General features: G+C 31.4%; 1 protein-coding gene across 1 annotated transcript in view; it reads left to right on the top strand.

Annotated features, from left to right (window-relative positions):
• LOC123007889 (tyrosine-protein phosphatase non-receptor type 13-like) overlaps window positions 1-22,641 on the top strand; it is a 93,924-nt gene that overhangs the window by 1,863 nt on the left and 69,420 nt on the right. The window contains exons 2-4 of the mRNA XM_044403384.1: window positions 1,630-2,183; window positions 4,687-5,158; window positions 8,637-8,914. Of these exons, the coding sequence (XP_044259319.1) occupies window positions 1,640-2,183; window positions 4,687-5,158; window positions 8,637-8,914 (1,294 nt within the window). The 5' untranslated portion in view covers window positions 1,630-1,639. The remainder of the gene's footprint in view (window positions 1-1,629; window positions 2,184-4,686; window positions 5,159-8,636; window positions 8,915-22,641) is intronic.

Raw genomic sequence — 22,641 nt, 5'->3', positions numbered from 1 at the left:
TATTCTATTTCTATTCTATTTCTATTCTATTTCTATTCTATTTCTATTCTATTTCTATTCTATTTCTATTCTATTTCTATTCTATTTCTATTCTAAATTTTAAAATGCTGAAAAACTTTTGAGGCAACTGATAACAATTTGAAGAATAAACTGAGGCTAAAAACTAAAAAAAAGATTGACGACCAAAATCACGAAATTTCCAGAATTTCAAACTAAAAAGTGGTAAAGCTTTTATAAAATTAAATTGCATTAATTCAAAAAATTTCAACAAAAAACGTATAGAAAACTTAATCAAATTAAAAACTATTTTGGGCTATTACAATTTATATTTTTCATAACTTTCTCTTGTGTTTCTCAAGTTTTTCATAACTTTTACTTGTGTTTCTCAAGTTTTAAAATTCTTTTAGCAATTACATTAAAGAAAAGTTTACAAGAATATAAAGAATCAAAATTTTTAAGATTGAGTTGAGATACATCATGATTTACGTTTTTTCAGAATCTTAAAAATCTTGAATTAAAATATTATAAGGAACTAAGCATTTCTATATCGCCTATTATTTTTTGGTTGTTATTACATGCAGAGTTTATTATTTGGATAGTGATCTCCAATTTTATACATTAAACATTTCAAATCACTTTACAACTATCTACTTTATATTTAATTAAAAAAAAAAAACGTAAATTGCAATTTTTACAAAAAAATCGCGTAATTCAAAAACAAACAAAAATTCATTCGCAAAATACAATTACATGTTTTATATTTATATTCATTATTATTGGAGGCAAATGATTTAAAATAACCCGCTTGGTTCCATACTTTATATTCACCCTGTATAATATAAGATTTTTTGTTAACTGGGAATATTAGTTCCAAAAAAACACTAGTTCTTGGATTATTTCATTGTTAGATTTAGGTACTTAGATAGTGTTTTTTTTTTTTGAAAATGTTTGGAAATTTCTTACGATATATTACGAATAGCAAGATACAAAAGTTTACCTACTTGTCATTTAGAAAGAGAGAATAAGAAGAAGATACTCGGAGGTTAAGAGTAATGGTTTGTTTTTTTGTACCACGAGAGCATAAAAGTAGTTCCCAGCTGTAAACATAAAGTTTAATGCAGATTCTCTTTGATGAAAATAAATTTATTTACGTTTTGGTGTTACTAATGCAATTAAGTGTTTACATGTCAATAAATATAACTCTGATAACGTTGAGGAATGTATTTACTTCAACTTCTATCATTCAAAGGAGAAATTTAACAAACACAGATTTAATACTACTAACCTAAGCTGTTCTTAATTATTCATTAGAGTCCTAAGAAGTTTAATAATTCATTCAGAGTGAGAGAAGAAGTTCATTTTCGATAGTTCTTAATTCAAGTTGTTTGTCTGCGGCAAAACTTTCCTGTAAATTTGGATAAACTCCAATTTGAAAAGTAGTAAAGTATTTGCGGATTTCAGGAACTATCTCAAGTAGAATCATCGTCCTGAATGTAACTTTTAATCTTTGAAAAGTAATTTTGCTCGAGTTTATTTATTTGCGCTTTGCTTCAACTGAATCCTTCTCTTTCAACTAGAAGCTCCCGTCTTTAAAAATAATTAAAAATTGATTTCTCCCCGCTGTTCCAGTTCGCTAAAAATGAGCCTGATTGAAGCAAGCCCCGCCGAGCTCTTCCAACAGATAATCAAATTGCAGTTGAAAAAGCCCAAAAGCTGGAACTGGCAATTATCGACATCGAAATCTTCGCCCCAGATTGCCCTTCCGGTAATACAACTTTACAATTCAAAAGGGCAATTGGTCGTGGAAGCCAAAGACAGTGGCGCGACCCAGAGACGAAGTTGGCACAGTTCGGATTTCCGACCGAAAGAAACAGCCACAAATGTCAAGAGGGAAAATAAAGAACCAACAGACAGACATTTACAGAGATGTAGAAGCGACACATTAGAAACGGACTCGAGGAAAAACCGCTGTGCAAACAAATTGGATTCGATGAGAAGAAGAGAGACGCAGAAATCGACGAATAATAAATTAACTAAGAGTTCTAGTGCGGTGTTTGAGAAAAGGACACACGAAAATAGAAAATCTGGAAGCTACAATGGAAATTCGATTAAGGGGGAAGACGGGAAATACAAGACGTTGCATGATCTCAAGAAATCGAGGAGCGACGTTCTGGAACTTAAAGGTAAGTGACACTTTTCTCACAAAATTGTTAAGCAATAGGGGTGATAAAGTGACATTAAGGGTAGACGAAGTTCTTTATTTGAGACGATGGGGTTAGCTTGGATTTACCTAAGAGGAAAGGATTATAGCAAATTTCTTTGACAATGTTTCGCGTTTAAAAATATGTTTCGTTGAATTTATTAGATTGCATGGAAAATACTCGCTTATGCAAATTTTTGGCATTTTAACAGAATCGAGGTCGCAACGATACTTACACATTGGCCATGCAAATGCGTTTTAAAGATATATAAACTGCGTTTATTTATTACAACTGATACAGTTTGAATTTATTTCGTACAAACATACATAAAATGAAACAACAAACGAGATAGTCCAGCCAGGGATTTTTTTGCAACTAGTGTTCCTAGTCAGAAAACATCATTTAATGATTTTAAGTAAAAATATTATATTAAGTATAGGGGTTTTTTCGATTGATTTACTCAGAAAATGACTTAGAAAAAACAAATACGTTTCATTTTATCTCAAATTGTAGACTAACCTTAAGTAAAAAAAACCGTCTGATCTGTAGACATGTCAATTATGTCTGAAAAACTGAAAAATAAAAAAATGCTTTAATTCGGTAGTCCTGAACTCATTTAATTTTACCCCCTGAACTCACCGGAATTTTTTTTCTTCTTTCTTCTTTACCCTTTCGTCTTTTCTTCACTGAGTAATAAAAAACATATTGCTCTTATTTTGGTAGTCCTTAAAGTGTGTAAATTTAAAAGATTCATAACGTAAAAAATTATTTCCACTCTCTTCATGGACCGGAAAATTTTTGCCAGGCTCAGATTTTTTTAATTTGCTTCATTAACTGAACAATTCTAGCGATATCTGATGAATGGGGAAATTAGTTCAAAAAAATCAATAGTTTCTAGATTAATAAAAATAACAGTATAAAGTTTTAGTATGTATTTAATAAATCTATTTTTTATATAAAAACTGATTAAACGATAAATAAGACTATTATTATGTGATTTTGCTTTAAAAGATTAGTCTGCAAGAACAAAGCTTCATATTTTTTTGGAAAATCATTCCTAATTTTTTCTCAAAAACCTTTACAACTGTCATTTTTGTTAATTAAACATAGTCTCTTTTAAGTTTAAACGAAATTACCGTTCAGAGATTTGAAAAACTTAAAGTTATCTATAGGATTTTTAGATTTTTAATGTCTACTGTCGTCAAAAAAGGGCCTTGAACTGCGTTTTTTCTTTCTTAAAGGTTTCTAATGAATTTGGACATTAAAAATGGAAAAATAGTCTATAATTTTGGCCCAAATTTTTATTTTTGTTGGCAAGAATAACATTTTTTTTCGAAAAATGGTCTTTACATCATCGTCATTTTATGCTAATAAATTTTAAATTAAATTTTTTTTTTACATAAATAAGTCTATATTAGACATAGTTTCTAATCTTGCCTCAAAAACATTACAACCTTCATTTTAGTTAATTAAATTAAATTTTGAAAAAGCTGGGCTTCAACTTTTTCATGAATTTGAGAAAATAATATGTAATTTGTACAAAAAAGTAACAAACGTCCTCATCTTATATTAATAAAAAAGAAATAGTCTTTTTTTGATCTTTGATGAATTTTGAAATTAAAAATGAGTGATTTTCAAAAAATGGTCCTGTGGTTTGATCAAAAACAGCTTCTTTTGAGTCTAAATTCCAGAAAGTCGGTCTTCAAATTTCTAAACAGAACTTTAGAAATTCAGCTATCGAGGTTTTCTAAGGGGAAATAATATCTAATTTCTGCAAAAAGCCCCAAAAACGTTCCCACTCTGTATTTTCTTTTCATTCTTTTATAATTTGGACTTTTTGTACAATCAGATCCAAACATTGGTGTTTTTCGAAAAAAAGTTTCAGAACACGGATGAAAAAGACAACAAAAAATTAGACTTTTAGACAATTTTAACTTTTTATTATATTTATTCTGTTTCATATTCTATACCAACACAATTATGATTATAAAATGGAACTGGGACAGAATAAAAATAGCTTTCTGACTATCAACAAACTGTTCATCTTAACTGTTTGCATCTTCTTTTTTCATTGAAATATTCATGGCATTAGGCTAATGTTGTATCAAATTGGCGATTAAAGCCTTTTATTTTTCAAGTCGTAACGATAGTCGTTACGAGAGTTAACAGAACAATTTCTCGCATCATTAAATAACTAGCTGTTTCCAATTTATTACGTTTTCATAGTTAATTGTAGCTTTTCTAGTCTCTAATTGTATTTACTTTAAAAAAAAATACGATTAAAATTCGATTATTGCTTCAAAAAACATGATCTATGATGCAATAAATAAAACCATTTAATGCAGAATGAATAGAAACTAAAGAACCTTTTTTTTTGGATGAGTACACGATCCGAATTCGGGTTGACCCCATATTTGTGCTCCTACTTTACGTAGGTAGATGGTTATCAAGCAAGAGCAAACAATAAGTCGAATTTCCGTTGCAGGAAATCCCCGTTTTGGCGAAACCTGCGAAAACAGAGAAAAAAAGGATCTCCAATGCCACCGTCGAAGTCGCAGCGACGACCTATTCCGTCGAAAATTAAAAACGAACGAGGAAAGTTTAAAACGGGCCGAAATCGACGGCTACAAAAACTTCATCAAGTCTGTTGTCACGCCAGCTTCGAATGTTTTATTGCCCAATAACGCCTTTAATATCGAAGTAAACCATTTGAAACATAACAGGTACAAAACAAGAACAAGCAGCGCCGGCACGTTAATAATTAGCGAGGAAAGTTTTAACAACCGCCAGCGACGCCGTCGCCGTCGAGACGCGTCAATAGAAAACTCGAACAACGCCCAGAATAATGCGGGTCCGTACGACGACACAATGGGAAATACGGAAACGGACACAAATCTTGGAACCGCCACACCGGAAAATCGATACAAGGCCGGAAAAATCGACACAGGATCTAGAAGGTAATCAGGACTACAACTGATTTCTAATTTTCTCTAATCAAACACAGGGCGACAAAAAAAAGTCAAATTTTATATCATTTTGTTCGTCTCAGTGAGACAAATCAAATGCACTAAAAAAAGTTTCAAAAAGTCCACACACTAATTTAAATGAATTTAAAATACTTTAATTTTAAAAAATCATTACTCAATAACTATTAGGCCGATTTCATTCAACTAAAGACCATTCTAAAGGGATGGACTTGGCCTTTAGAATGATATGCAATTTGAAATTGAATATTGGCAAACTCTTCTTCGAACAGTGTTCGAAGAAGTTCGAAGTAAATTTAAGTAATCTAAGAAACACCCTACCAGTAATTTTTTTATCTTTATCACCATCGTGTAGAGCATCTTTTTATTAGTAAGAATCCAAATTTTTTAAATAATATACCGAGTAGTTTTTAAGATATGATTTTTTGAAGTTAAGGTTTGCTGTTCAGGTATTGCGCCATTTAGGAGAAATGCATTTTAATCTTACTTAAAATTGCATTTTTATAAAAGTATTTGTTTTAAGACTCTTCTTTTGCTTAAAAATGGTCAATTGCACCTTCTTTGTTCTAATTAGAATAAACAAAAACTGTTTGTTTACTTAAAACAAATAAATAGTACCTGCGTACTAATTAAAGCAAATAAAGAGTTTTTTTGTTCTAAAAATGATTACTAATCTTTGAGTAAAAAGGATCTAGCAGTTCAAAGCAGTAGCTTTAAATATAAGAACAAATCTTTTTTAAATTAAATGACTTTCCATTCAGATTCCAACTTGTTCACTTTGTTCTAGCTTTCTGAACTTTTTTTTGAAAATGTTCTCAGCAAATGCTTTCTCATCACTTTCGAGTGATGTTAAATGCAATAAGTCACCTGATTTATTTTCTTGGTATATTCTACGATTAGCTTCAGTTAGCTTGCAGGTAGTAGTTGTTGTGATAACAGTTGCACACGAAGCAACTGACTTATTGCATCACTAGAAAGTGATGAGAAAGCATTTGCTGAGAACATTTTCAAAAAAAAGTTCAGAAAGCTGGAACAAAGTGAACAAGTTGGAATCTGAATGGAAGTGATTTAATTTGAAAAAGATTTGTTCTTATATTTAAAGCTACTGCTTTAAACTGCTAGATCCTTTTTGCTCAATGATCAGTAATCATTTTTAGAACAAAAAACTCTTTATTTGCTTTAATTAGTACGCAGGTACTATTTATTTGTTTTAAGTAAACAAACAGTTTTTGTTTATTCTAATTAGAACAAAGAAGGTGCAATAGACCATTTTTAAGCAAAAGAAGAGTCTTAAAACAAATACTTTTATCAAAATGCAATTTTAAGTAAGATTAACATGCATTTCTCCCCTTGATTAGCAAACCTTAACTTCAAAAAATCATATCTTAAAAACTACTCGGTATATTATTTTAAAAATTTGGATTCTTACTAATAAAAAGATGCTCTACAAGATGATGACGAAGAAAAAAAAAAAGTACTCGTAGGGTTTTTCTTAGATTATTTCGATTTACTTCGAACTTCTTCGAACACTGTTCGAAGAAAAGNAATAGTTATTGAGTAATGGTTTTTTAAAGTTAAAGTATTTTAAATTCATTTAAATTAGAAAAAAATTATTTAGTTCAAAGTGTGTGGACTTTTTGAATTGTGAAATTAGAAAATTGTTTGCCTTGCGGGTTTATTTTGATAATATATGACTGCTCAAGGTGGCAGCTTTGCCCTGCTTATGAGTCCGGAGGGCAATAAAGCTCTTACACCCACTTTCCACTTACGTTAACCAAACTTCGAAATTTAACTAATGGAATGGTTAAAATCTAAAGTCTGGGACTGAGCTGTTTAAAATATTTAGTATTTTGCAACAAACTACTCGAGTTGCATGATTACCTGCATTTAAATGAGGTAAATCTTGTAGATCCGTTTCTAGTTGCTTCAATAAACCTTTCGAGAGGATCTTGTGCTACGGATAACTAACTGTAATTCCAAGTTGGAAGCTGCCACTGAATCAATGTAATAGTCCAGCAGCAGACGGTAATTCAATGATTCAATTAAATATGGTATAGAGAACCCGTTGCAATTAATTTTACTTTTAACAGAAGGTATCGACTATTGAGAGATTCATTCGAGGGCTAATTATAGCGATTTCACTCATAAACTTTTTATTTTTGCAAGAAAGCCAACACATTTAAGTTTCTGTGGTCAAATTCATCGGATTTGCAATTGTAAAAATTTGAGGGGGCTCGCGGCGCAGCCGCTCGCATACCATCGAATTCGTAAATGTTTTTTTGATTTATAACTATACAAATACATCTAGTTTTTTCAACGGAAATTTCCAAGAGCTTTATTGTTGGTGTCACTAGCAAATTTATTGATGGTATTTTTTACAAAAGTAGTTAGAAGTTAAACATCAGCAAAAAAAGCATTAAAAATTGTAGACACAAAACGGTAAGGAAATTTGTTTGCTGTTAAAATTTAGATACTTTAATTTGTACGAAGAAATTGACAAGAAATCACAATCATGAAGTGAAATTAACTCTGAGCAAGAATTTAGAACTTGCAAGTTCGAGCCCTTTTCAAATAAATTACACAAAGATTGAAAATCTTAATAAAACCTCTACAAAATACCTTTTCCTTTGTCATCCTATTTCATTAAAATTTTTATTGGGAGAAACTTTCATTTTCATTAACTTTCAAAGAGTTGAAATAAACACAAAATTGATAGTTTTGAAATTTCAATATAAAAAATTAACGACATTTTATAAACGTAGAGGCAATAAAAACAAAATTTTTACTAGTAATTTCCATTAAAAGAAAAACTAGAGTAAAGCACGTTTCTGAATATACATATAGGCGTAATAACCACAACCCTTTTGCACAGCTTTAAAAAGCTTTATACAAATTGAATTTCATTTTAATGTTGGTTTTGCTCAAAGGAGTGGGTGGCGCAATTAAAAATTATAAACGTTCTACTTTAACTTGGTTGCAATAGTTCATATTTTCTGGATTTGTTTTGAACTTTTGTCATTACAAAAACGACTAAACTTTTGAATAATGTGTATTTATGTCCACTACAACAACAGCGAGCAATTCATGGTTGTAGATCGTACTCACAAGTCTTTACAAATAAACTAAATGGTGAGGTAGAGAGACTTAACTTACTGCTTACAAGCAGTTGTTGGTTTGTGTATGTCTGTTTAGATAAATTGACTTGTGAACTGACTGTAAACACTACTCCTGCTCTCGCGAAATTTAAAGCTCTTTCCTAGTTTAATTATAATTATGAGCAGATCCCTGGCATTTAGATTTCGTCATGCATAAAAAAATTTTATTTTTTATACTCGCTTATTTTATTTTAATTAAAATTCTAATTAAATATCATAAAAATAATGGAAATATTATAATTCATCTCGTTGGTAAAATTCTCAAGTTTAAAATTTAATTTTTTAATCTGTTCTAGATTACCCGAAAATGGCTTGTTTTATTCCCGAAGTGATGTGTTTCCATTGACTGCCATGCTAAATAAGAGAATAAATAAAAAATGCGACGATAATTGCAATTACTTAGTGACAACCCCTGACAGTGATAACAAAAACAATAAAAGTTTCCAAGCAATCATCGAAAAATTGGAAAGGAAAAAACGCAGAAAAGTTCGAAGACATTACAGTGATGCATCAACGTCGCCCACCGTCTTGGAAAAGAAATATCAACATAAAAGAAAGGGAAACGGGACAAAAGGTAAGGGAAATTGCCTCTCGATTGATCGGGATTATTAAATTTTGGTTCTCAAATTGATGTTTGATTTGTTGCTTTGTATTTGGCAGCGTTAACCTTTATTACGAGATTTTTTTAAACTTGGACAAAGCTTCAACAATTTGTCGGATTTTTATAGAAAAATAAAAAAGTTAAATAGGGAAAGCTAAAAGAGTTAAGAAATGAATTTTAATCTTAATTTAATTACACCTCAAAGAACCGTTGTTTAAATTTTACCATCCGAGCTTTTGCAATTATTCAGCACCCGGCTGAAATTGGGAATTCGTCCTTGTGCCTTTTTCAGTCCGCAGTGTTTCTTTTGGGTGAACTCGGACTGATCGATTGAACTAACCCCATTTCGCATTTCAGTCTTAAAATCCATGAAACACGCACTAGTGATCTCACTCTTAAAAATTAATGAAACAATTATTTCGTTGCATTGCTGAAAAACTTGAAGCACCAAGACAGTTCTCGTCAACTAATATGAAACTTTCCTGACATTTCAGTCGTTTCAAAAAATTACTTTCGTTTTATTTTTCCGCCAAAATGAGGGACCGAGACGTGACTGCCATCTCGGTATTTATTTTATATTTACAATCTTTAGTTTCATTACAAGTAGAATCATAAAATGTGTGACTTTATTACTCTAGTAAACGAGGTGTTAAAATATTTTCCCCGCCGGTTAAAAATGTTATGGAGCAAATAATTAATTAGTGATTTAGTTAATTACAGCGGAATTACAAATGTTTGTAATTAATTCAGCCGGCGGTGGCGTAAGTCTGAAAAGTTGGAGCACCTAAGGCGCCTCGCTGTGATTAAATAGATAAATTTGGTCGAATTTGAATCAGGAGAGAAGGCCACCTCTGTGTCTATGTTACTGCCTCTTGAGTCAATAAAGATGCAAACGGACAAACCCTTGTGATTTATATTAGACCAAGCTTTACATCACAGTCAATATTAGCTAATCTCCTTTACACAATCAGATTTCAGTCCGCCGTGTGGGGAATATAAATTCATGCAAATTCACCTCATTACGGTATGCCACCTTAAATCTTCTCTTGTCGCTCTAGGTAGAGTAAAGACAACTTTTCTTTCTAATTTTAGCCGAAAACCCATCATTTCTGAGACTTTATGTCTTGATACGATATTTACATCATTCATAGGAAAGAAAAAACTATGGAAAACATTGTATTTTATTTTGAGAGGTGAAAAGTTCAATTTAATGTACCATTGCGCAATTTGTTGTGGTCAATATTTGTCCTTTGACACCAATATTGTGGTATTATCGGCGACACGACGTTTTATGTGACATGTAATGGATGCGGCATAATTGAAAATGTTAATTTTTGATCAAGTCCATTATCGCAAAAATTGCGATGATGGAATTGAACTTCTGTTGTTAAGAGCACATAAAAAGCTCCCGTTGTGTTTACTTTGTTTTATATTTAAATAGAAAGTTAGGAAAAGTTACTGTCAGAACCATTAACGTTCACTTTTGAACATGGAAGCTGCTGTTATTTGGGAAATGAGACGCTTCATCATACAATAAAAGTCTTATATCACTTAGTTGCGTAATATTCCACATAAAATCCTTGCTTTTGAAAGTTACTGTCAAGCTTTTTGATCGTCTCAAAAATGGATTTATTATGTGCGGATGTTTACGTAAGATTTTCCATACGTTTTTATATAGAAATAGCAAAAGTGCTTTAAAAGAAAATTACATTTTCCATGAAAAATAGTCACTCATTTAAATTCATTTTCGTGGGGGAAATGTCACTTATAATAATCTCGTTTACTTATTTTGCTCTTGAAGTGCTCTTTAGTCAAGTTTTGTGGTGTTTGAAATAGAAACCAAAAATTTTAAACGATTCAGATAAAAACGACTGAGTTAACATTTGATTGGGGAATGAAAAAACGTCTTGGAAATCCGATAAACGTACCTCAAAGTCGACATCAACATCGCCCAAATCGACCGACAAATTGTACCAAGCTTGTGATAGTGCAATAAAACACATCCAACATAAAAATGCAAATTATTTTCCCTACATATCGAATAATAATTCCGTTTGGTTGATGTCATAAATCACACACTTGACTTATACATCACAAGAAATTGACTTGTACATAACATGTTTGCATCATAAGCAATTACTCAAAATACAGGGTGTTTGCGTATTAAGAGTAAATATTCTAACCACTAATAAAACTCATCAAAGAAAAATAAATTTTTCAATTTCCATTTTGTGTCAAAAACACGTCAATTCTGAGTTAAAATTATAAATAAGTTGAGACTGAAGACCCGCCTTCGCCTATGCGTTAATACGATATTTACATTCATTCATAAGAAAAAACTATGGAACGTAAATAGCGTAAAGACATAGATTTTTAATGACTTAATTTCAAATTGGTGTGCATAATTTACCCGTAAGCACGTTTACAACTGACTAAACTGATGCATGTAAACACCTGATAACTTTTTTGTACACAAAGTTAACCCTTTTTTGTCAAATTTTACGGTCAACATTCAATGCAAATTATTTTTATTGATTTTTTTACTTCCACTTAACAAAAACGGCTTGTGAGAATCATGGGGGAGAAAATGAAAAAAAATTTTGGTTACGGAATTTGTTTAGTCTTCATAACGAATTATTTTAGTAGTTACAATATTTGCTCGTAATTCGCGAATACCCTGTATAATCTCTCCATAAAAATATTTTAACAAGTCTTCAGTCATGCAAACTATCGGTTTTGCGGTAAAAGTTCTGATTCGGATTTAATTATTGAATATAGTAAAAATATATAAACTGTGAGCCTGAAACAGGATAATCAATAATCAATTAAGATTTCAATTTTATGTAATAAAAACAGGATGAAAGAAAAGAGTGTCATTTTAAGCACCAAATGGCGTTATTCTGTTGCAAAACTTTTTGAGAAACTATAAATGTTAAAGTCTCAAGTGACAGAAGTATTTTTCCGGTAAACTTTTATTCCAGTTTGCTGTCAGTTAGACGGGATGACTATCTTCATTTTTCACTTATTGACAAAACAAGTGTCTAAAAACTTCAATTCCGTCAAGCTTGATTTTAAAACACCGAACTTGGAACACTCAGGTGTTTCAATTAAAAGTAAAGTGAAGTTTTCAAGTTCTACAGTCAACTAATCAATAAATTACTTTGTGGTAGAAACAACTTTAACAATGCAATTTTTTGAGTGGTGAAACCGTTGCATAATTGCATTGGAAGCTCTTTAGTGCCGTAGCATAACATTGCTTCATTAATAACGAAATTAATTTATCTTTTAGAGTTGAGAGCGAAACACTGTTTACATTTGAGACAACTCGAGACTGAATTCAAAATTAAAATTAATTCTTTCTTATTCAGAGTTGGTATACTTATTATTAAAACCGAGACGCATAATTACTGGAAAAATTCGGCAAGTTTATTTAGTTCCTCAAAGCAAGGAATGCTTCTTACCTGAAATTTCTCAGGTTTAATGGACCATAAAAGTGGTTTCTTTTCAAACCCCAATGTCGGAACTGGGAGGAAAACACTCTTCTCACAACGACAGAAAGTCAAACAGGGAATAAATACTTGTAATATTTGATATATTTTAACGATATGAGATAAATTTCGATAACATTTCCATAATTCCATATTATTTTATTTATTAGGCACATAAAACTGGACAATATTTTGCTGTCGCAAATAACACCGACATGGGGAATAATTATTTATAATTTAAAATTTAATAAACGTTATTGATGGTTGAAAGGCTTTTTTTTAAACATTTACAACACTTTTAAAGTTTAAAAATTTAGTACCCAGGTAGATAAGATAGCTCATTATTTTAGGACGAGATTTCCAATTTGCAGTAAGACATTTGTTACTGCTCTTATAATTCTCAAATACTAATATACAGCGACAGAAAATAGTCGCTAACAATACGATGCATAATGCCGTTTTATTTATGCTTATTTGTACATGGAAAACTTTATTTTTATTTCTCTACATGCTCCAAACACTCGTTGAATACTAGTATGATGTTATAGAAGTTTTTAAAAGAACTATTTCCAAGGATTTTATTTTCCTATTTATGTGTTGCAGTGCGTTTTAGTTCACAAGACAAATTTCAAATAGTAATTTCAAATATGTAAGTAGTTGAATATACATACTTGTTAAGCATCAAACATCAAATGTAATTATAGTATTTTTCAACTTTTTGCAAAACCAAATAGCACAACTGTGGAGCTTTGTTTAAAGAAATAATAAAAATACCTTTAACAATTTATGTTGGCCTGATATGTCCCTTAATTAAAATTTAACATTAATATATTTTTTATTTTACAAAAATAATATCTCTGATTAAAGTCACACATTTTTCATGCAGGACAGCTGTTCTGAGGATTTATATATTTATTTATATGTTTAAAAACGACGCTTTTGGCTAATTAGGTATAAAATGAAAAAATTGTTAAAAACAGTAAAAAAAGACATTTTAGGTAAAAAAGTAATCAGTGTTAGAGAGTGCTTTTATCAACTAATTTCAGTAGATAAAATAGTCTTTTATCGTCTAGTGAAATAAAGTAATTTTTGTCTACTGTTTATTAATTTCAGTAGGTAAAGTAGTCTTTTATCGTCTAGTGAAATAAAGTAATTTTTATTTACTGTTTATATTCAAGAAATTCTGGTAGGTGAATACAAAATAAAACACGACGATAAAGATTGTTTATATATTCATAAAAAAAGTCCACTCGTGAGTTCGTCACTCGTAAACTTAAGTTTTTCACTCGTAGATAAACAATTTCTTTATCGTCTTGTATAATAAATAACTATTAGTAAATTTTTTTGAAAACACATTTGTGAAAAGTGGGAAACAACATAAGAAAATAATTTATCAGGAAGAAAATGGAAAAAATTGTTCAAGAACATTTGAAAAAGTCATTATGGGTAAATAGGGTGGGAAGTCGAGATGAAATCTTATTTTGATAGTGGTGTTTTGTGTGCAAATTTTGTTACTAATGTACTTTGGCACTAAAGTCTATAAATTGCGAAAGAAATTATAATATTTCTCATGTGGTAAATACTAAAAGTTTACAATCAACCTCAAAACAATAGAATTTTAAAAAAATTTTGTAAACACATTTTAGAAGAAAAAAAACGGTGTGAAAAAAAGGCTAACTGGGTAGAATACAAAAAAAGTAGGAGTCAAGGTAAACTATAAGTGTAATGTTCTGGAAATTTAAACAAAAACAATAAAATTACAAGAAATTTACTATACTAACTACAGGGTGATTCTTAAATAGACCGACAAAATTTTATCACAGCTTCCCTAGTATAAATGGAGACAAACTGTACCCTTTTTACGTTTATATTTTGTAGGGGCAAAACCCCCTTGATCCGTGCCACTTACGTCGTTTATAAATTGTTGCAATGATCAAGTACATTTTGATCAAATTAATACCATGGTTTCCACTACCTGTGCTAATACTATTTACGAACACATCAGTGGCGTACGCTTTACCTCGAAAATAACTTTAATAAATTTTATTTGGAGAACGGTTAAACAAAGAATTTTTTAAATATTTTATCCAGCATGTTCTCATTTGATACTACCAAGGATAAGTTTTTGTCGGTCTATTTAAGAATCACCCTGTATAGTTTGTAATGTTTATTACAGACATTTAATTTAAATGTAACATGATTTGGTGCGAAAAATAAAATTTCCTAAGAAAAAAGTTCTTTATTTAATATGTTATCTATTTACTGTAAAATTTAGGTAAAGTAACTTTATTTAAAAAAATACGAAAAATGAGACAAACTCATCCCATTAGACGAGTGTTTATCTAGGTTTTCCACTGTTTCAGAAATAAATGAAAGAAAAAAAACTTTATTTCAGTGTTCTCAGTAGAAACTAAGTTTTTTTGTTATTCCGAATTTTTTGTGAAATTCTATTTGACTTTCTATACCAGGTGCTATTTTGCTACTCACACCTGTTCGTATAGCAAAAGAAGAAAAAGTTATAAAAATAAAAGAGGGAAATTCACCTCAGTGGCGGATAATAATCATTTTTCGATCAAATTTTTCACCAATTCATTTCACAAATAGATGAGCTACATTTTGAATCATAAGTTTTACACGATGGCTTAGCCTAGATTGATTTTTTGGGAAAATTTTAAGAAAAAGTTGACTTTTGTCTATAGTAAACAAATAATTAAAAAAAAAACAACGATATGGAGGAATTTGTTTCTTTTTAATTTAAAAATTAATGAGAATATTATGCTTTGCAGCGATGTATTTTATTACTTTTTTCCACATACTGTTATTTGAATTTAACGGAAGTGAAAAGTTATTTTTAATTTTTTGCAAATTCTCCAAAAAATTATATTATTATGTTAGTGATTTAATGGCAATGCCGAGGTCTATAATGTCAAAACAAAACCAAAACAGGATTATTATTCTAAAAAATAAATACAATGAGGACTTTTCTTATACAGTATCAATATTCTTGAGTTTCTGAAACAATGTTAGTYTGCATATCGACCGCGAAAACCTCAGCCTCACTTCAGCAATTCCTCCCGGATTATTTACCCCACTTACCSGAAAACTTTTCGAATGCACCCTTATATTTTCTTATAAAACGTGATCGTGTAGAAAAAACAATTTTCTTCCGGCCCGGCAACCCCCACATTCCTSCGATCAGTTTGATCAATCAAACCCGGATTTTTTGTAGATATCCTCATCTTAGATAATAAGCGCAGACGGCTATGCACAGTTGGCGCTTCCAGGGGGTTCACCTGCATGCCGAAAGCTCGTCGATCCCGTCGCCAACCCTGACGAGCTCGGCAAGCACCCCAGTGGTTTGCGCTGGCGCACGACCGGCCGGTCGACCTCGCCTCTTCACCTTGTTCCATCATCAAGCAGGCTGCGAGTTTGCGAGTGGTAGTGTGCTAACGCGGTCCATACACCCAACTTTCCGTCGATACGACAAATTATACCGTAAATGTGGCCGTTAACGTTAACGTGTGACATTGTTGGAGGCCGTATGACGGCCTAGAACTCACACAGGTACGTTCCACTTTTCCGTCAGTGGCTGGTTTTTGGTGATTTTCAATTATTACCACTTGGATTGTTCGTTCAAATTAAAGGTCGGTTTTTGCCCATGAACGGCTGGATTGCGCCCAACTACACTACCAGCAAACCTGACAGGTATTTTCTTCGATTTTCTTATTATCATCGATTACTTGTAATTAATCGTCCRGWCAACTACATTATTAATCACGTTTTCGGGGGTACACAGCAGTGCTGACAACCTAACGATTATTTTTCGAATGTAGTTCACCTGATACATAAATTACAACAACATATGCAAATTGTGTTGCTCAAATAGAACCAAATCTATAAAAATTCAAATGTTTCGCTTTCATGCTGCCTTACGTTTTGTACTTTGTACCTCAATTAATATAGGGCATGTTAATAGTTACTGAACACAGTTTAGTAATAAGGGTGAAATTATTACCCCATTAATTCATGCCTGGGTGACGTTGGTAGTGATTCGAGACGAATACCATCATGTCTAAACTCATTCGTCAGTTCATCTTGAACGGAAGGAATTTAGATACAAGTCGAAGGCTTTTGGAGCTTAACAAGTTGACAAACAATGCAAAATTTTGTAAAAGAAATATATTGAAAATTGCAAAGGTTTTAATCGTAAGAAAGCCAACGGAATTTGGTTTTCATTTATATGGCAAAACCACTGTTAATTGCTTCTTAATGATTTAAAGACTGCTTAGCAGGGTTGTGTTTTCTCTTTTCCCACTGTTCTTATTTTTATTTGTTTCAAAATCGTATCATAAAGCTAAAAACTGGGGATTTGTAGTGAATGAAGGAAATAATTGTTGAATTATCTCTTTGAAACTTGTTAGGGAATTTCATGGTAGTTGAGGAAAATACAGATTAAAATATTTTAAAAATTTTAAGACTTGATTGTTTGGAGATCAAAATTGCATTACATGGGTATACCACGAATTATAAATACTCTTTATGTCTTGCTAGTCTATTAAAACTCTATAATAGCCTTTATTTGAGGGCATTATAAGGCACATAATACCTTAGGGCATTAGGGGTTTTGCCAGGATACATTACTTGAGTCCCAGGTGGACTCATAAGCTATTTCACGTGATAATTTGTCATATTTTGATATTGTCATACTTTTTTTAACTTTAGGTGAAACAAAACGRTGTATGTGCCACGGGTAATATCTGATAATGCTCTTGGTARATAACAGTTAAAAGGGAGGAAACTGTATCTTTTCTTCTCACGGGTATAAGTTACTGCTCGATACTTGTCAGGGGAGGAAAAGCCACTTTCCTCCAGTGTAATACATAAAATTTTTCCTACGATCCATCTAGAAAAACTTCAAAACTAACAATTTCTCTTAATATCTCAGTTTTGCCATTAAATCTAGCAGCATGTAAAGAAGGTAAAWTTTTTTCTGAGAAGTTACATACAGAGTGAATAAAAAATATGGAGCCAAACGTTTTTTTAATCATTTGCCCTGCAAACACAATAATTAATAAAAATTAAAGTGTTATAAAACTTGTGATTGTGTTTTGTTTTAAAGTCACCAGATTTTTTTGGCAAAAAGGCAACTAATATGAAAAATTTTTTTGAGAAAGATTGAATTAAATGTGGGTAGTTGTAATCCTTGGATAATAGATTTTGTTAAAAAAGATGTAGTGGGTTACCATTAAAAAAAATTGGCAGAACTCAAAAACAAGAAAAAAATTCAAATTGTGCTACCTTTTACCATCATTTTTTGAATTAGTGAAGATTAATCAAAACATGTCAACACTAAATATATTTTTGTAGATAAATTGGTTTGCAAGATTAAATAAAAAATGTGGTAACAATACGTGTTTTTTTCAGACTTGTAATTTGCTGGATAAGTTTTAAATTTTGAAAAGTCTGTTTCGTAACAGAAAATTTTGTATCGTCTAATAAATTATTTCGTATTATACAAGAATCTTCTAAGTTGAGAATTATACCTTAATAAAACGAAACAAACTAAGAGGGAGAGACCCATTTCTATACATCTCGTAGGACTTAGATTTTTATTATGTAATGTAACAGTTTACATTGATGCATACCTAAGTTTCGTGTATATTATTTATATTATGCTCTTTAGTAGGGGTATAAAACGTTTACAGGTTGCTTAAAATATCAGGAATCAAAAACACACTTAAAAGAAAGTTATAAAAATTGTTACTTTATGTCGAGATTTTTAAAGATGATTACAATGTACATATAATTTGTCAAGAAACCAATCATTAATTTAATTTAAAAGTATAACATCGGATACTTTCCACAAACTAATAATATTTCATGCGTTTCGTAAGACACTTTCCATGAATGAAAAAAATTAATATTTGGTTCACTTTACGAAGTGTTGTAAAAACCAATGTGAAAAGTAAACTAGTAAACCGATCCATAGTTTGATGACAGAAYAGTGTGAGGTAAAATTTTGTTTTATTTTTTGTAAACTTGTCAGGATTTTAAACCAGGAAATCGCCAAGAAATAGGTGGTTCGCCACAAAATCCAATATTCATACCATTAAAACCTACATTGATCGCTAACTCCCATTCATGTATGTACAAATTCTCCCATCCAAAGTGCCTTTTAATTAGATCATGTTCAGGCGTTGAGTAGGTGGTTTCCACACTCTTGTTCCAGCGTTACAACTCTATAGAAAAAATTCAGAACCACTGAAAAATTTAGTGGTTTATAGTTGGATTACTCGCGTGGGTTGACGCTTCATTTACTTTGTAAACAAATTTACCTTTGAATCTAAATTGTGAAGTTATCGGGAATGATAATAATAAAATTTATTACACATGTTGTGGCTATTGCAGCTCCTATTTCATTTCGGCCCAAACATGTGGTGTCTAAATTTTACAAATTACTTTGTGGTAATTAAACCACTTAATGGTAGCTTCGTGAGAGTCGTGCTTCTGCACCACCCTCATATTAAAAGGATTAGAAGTAAATAGAAATTTAATATGTTTTCGAAAACACACAGGAATTGTGTCGACCCAAAACTAGCCTCCTGTAATAATCCGCAAACACGACTCCAGTAAATACCAAAAATTTATTACCGAAATGATTCATCCGAAAAACATTCGATACCAAGCCAAATGGTCTCCATTATTTTCAGTAAATGTCCGGTTATGATTTACCTGAGTTTAAAAGCATTTTAATCTCCATAAATCCGAATCTAACTAAATTATGMTTCTCATTGCGCTAATCTTGAATAATTGTAAGGCAGTCAATATGGGACCGTCAAATTTTCCCACAGGTTTTGTTATTTCATTTTATTGTGTGGGATTCAATAGAGTTAATTCTCCATGAATTAACACAGGGTTTRGCAACGGTTTGTTACATTTTTAGTAGATTTTGTTTATGTGCTATGTAATGCGTAGCCTTGTCGTTTTATAATCTGGAGTAGCTTAAGTAAATAGATTAAAACACCTTATACCGCCTACAAGTGGCGAGTCTGTGCATCGTCTAAAAGCCGGGTGTTTTTAAAAGCCCCATTCTTGAAAATGATGAATTTTTCGTCTTGTTTCCCTTCATCTCCTCCATTAATTAGGAATAGAGCAAGAGTGGTTGTGCCACAGCGTGGATAGAATTGTTTGAGGAAATGTGTCAACTTAAAGTCAACATTAAAATTTCAAGTATGCTCGATTTAAATATTCATGGAAAACGTAGTAAACAATTTATTTCGCTGTTATTTAAACGTCTCGGTAATTCCGTTGTTTTAAATCCGGCTTAAATTATCTCATTATTCTGGCTCGCGTAAAATTACGCCAAATGCATTTTGTACATAAACTGTGGCTGCAACCTGCCTAGTAAATCTTTTATAAACTGCAGCAAAAAATCTAGATCATTTCAAGTTAAAATACACGTTTAATGACTCGCTTTACATATAAACGAGCAATCTTAATACTGGTTGTGTTCCAAAATTAGATTAGTCTAGTGGAATTATTCCAAGTTTGGTTGCTTCTCGATTGCTTTGCTGCACGACGTCCTAGTTTTGATTGTGCACATTTCGAAATTGATCATGTCACAGAAAGTTTTCCAAAATCAAATGGAATGTTTTAAACTGTATAAATTTGCCAGCCCAAAAAAATTTAATTTACTAGACCCGAGCTGAAATAGTAGCCAGGTTACATTTATTTTCACCAGATTATGATTTAAATGTTTCAGCAAAATCTAGCAGTTTTTAATTCAAAAATCTGCTTAAACGCTCGAAAAAGGCTTGRTTTTAAGAAAATTTTGRAAAAAAATTGCGTTTCTAGCTGAAAAACGTGTGYGAACGCTCGAAAAATGCAAAAATAATATAATTTTGACTTAATTTGTWGATTTTTTMYTTTGTGCWTACCAAAAACTGAGATTTTAGTACAAAAACGTGCTTAAAAAGCATTTCGACCAAAGTTTGTYTTGTTCGGCTTATTTTTGACTTCATTTTGCTCAAAAACCTGCTAAACCGAGTAAAACAAAGCAAATAATATCGATTTCAGTTCCTTTTTTGATTTGTAGACGTGTTTGAACAAGATTTTAGAAAGTAAATGTTGTTTTTAACGAAATTTTTCAAAATAATTGCGTTTTTAGCTAAAAAATGTACCTACTTACTAAAAGTATTTGGAAAAGAAAAAAGTAAATTGTCATTTTTGACCCTGTTCAGTGAATCTTATCAAAAAAAACAAATAAACCTATTTTTAACCAATCTAGTGGATTTTCAATTTATTTTTGCGAACAATTTGGCGAAATAACCCAGTTTTTGGTTCAAAAAAATAAGATAGTGTCATTTAGGTATTGTTGACCTAATTTCCTATATCAATAATTAGTAGTAGTAGTAATAGTTTTACACTTTTTTCTGACTTTTAAAAAAATCATCAGATATTAGAATTTTTGCAAAAATTTTCACTAAATCTACCATGAAAATGACCAGATCTGGTCATCATTTTTAACAAAATTTTGCGAAAAAATAGCTGAAAAACTTAATTTGTTGATTTTATGTTACGAACAACTGGGGTTTTAGTATAAAAACGTGCTTAAAAGCATTTCGACCAGAGTTTGTGTTAAATCGAGTAAAACAAAAAAATAACATCAATTTCAGTGCTTTTTGTGTTTGGACTAGATTTTAGAAAATAAATGGGTCAACAAGCTAAACTGTATCAATTTTGATTTAATTTTGTAGTTTTTTAGCTTGTTTTACCGACATTTTTCGTTTTTATTTCAAACGCTCTCGAAAAAACGACAGTAACTTTGTTTTTGGCCTTTTTCGTTGAATTATTGGCTTGTTTTAAACAAATTTTTCGAAATAATTGCGTTTTTAGCTAAAAAATGTACCTACTTAAGCATTTGAAAAAGGAAAAAGTAAATTGTCATTTTTGACTCTGTTTAGTTAATTTCCTAAAAAAAACAAATAGATTTATTTTTAAATAATCTGGTGGATTTTCGATTTATTTTAGCACAATTTGGCGAAATAACCAAGTTTCTGGTTGAAAAACGTACAAAATGATTCAAGAAGATAGTGTCTTTATTTTTGACCTAATTTCCTATTCCAATAATTGAAAAATTACGTTATTGTTTTTCACTTTTTTTTTACTTTCAAAAAATCACCAAATATTAGAATTTTTGCAAAAGTTTTCACCAAATCACCTGACTACCATGAAAATCATCAGATATAGTGAAACACCAACTGAAGATTTTATGGGTGCTGAATTTTTTACTTTGTGTTTTATAAATAAACTGAAAAGTTTGTCAAAATTCATCTGTCGTGTGAAAGAAGCAAAGCTATTCTTGTCCGGTCATGCAAAGGTATTCACCGGTAAATTCCTCTCTGAGGGGCCCTTTTATCTACCTGAAGCCTGTTATCTAGGAAATCGGTCCGAATCCGGAAGGGAAACTCGTCTCCCTTCTTGCACCCTAACAGCGAGGAGTTATTTTAGCATTACAACATCGTTAGAGCTTTTGCCCATAAAAATATCACGTTCGTTGGCTCTAAAAGGGCTATGCGTTGCACTGAATTATCGATAAAATAGCTCAATGACGTCAGCGGTGCAGACTAGACGCCACCTCCTTGTATTTTRCAACTCCTTGTCTAATTTCGGCGTTAAATCTATGCATTGCGAAAAATATCGCGTGTCAAGCTATAAATTAAATTGTCGAGGCAAGCCAGGTCAAGGGGTCAGGGCGTAAATAACTGATAGGGGTAATTATGTTACAGAGTAGGGCACAGGTTATTTTCCCCAARGGAATCATACCTACGTTTTCCCTCCACTATATWKACGCCATCGACTACCCTCGGAATAAAGTGAGTTATCAGACGACGGTTTCGTGCCGCGGTTTCAGTGGCGTGTAGGGTGCTAAAGGGATAACAATTTCAGCTATGCTCGAAATGCAAACGGAACAAAAATTCTAATACGTTAAACTTGGCCACTATCGAACTCAAAACCTCAAGACAAGAAGAGGCCTTTCGGAATTCTATAGAATCAGCTGATTCGCTGTTTGTTTATTCGTCTTATTCTATTACAACATTTTGCGAACAATTTGGCGAAAAAAAACAGTTTCTGGTTCAAAAACGTGCAAAATGATCCAATAAGATAGTGTCATTTAGGTATTTTTGACCTAATTTCCTATATCAATAATTG

The sequence above is a fragment of the Tribolium madens genome, unplaced genomic scaffold (assembly GCF_015345945.1).
Source record: "Tribolium madens isolate multiple individuals breed KSU strain unplaced genomic scaffold, Tmad_KSU_1.1 Scaffold_3;HRSCAF=73;Tcas5.2_LG2, whole genome shotgun sequence".
Lineage (NCBI taxonomy): Eukaryota > Metazoa > Arthropoda > Insecta > Coleoptera > Tenebrionidae > Tribolium > Tribolium madens.
The sequence above is the reverse complement of the archived record's forward strand: the minus strand, read 5'-3'. Positions and strand labels throughout refer to the sequence as shown.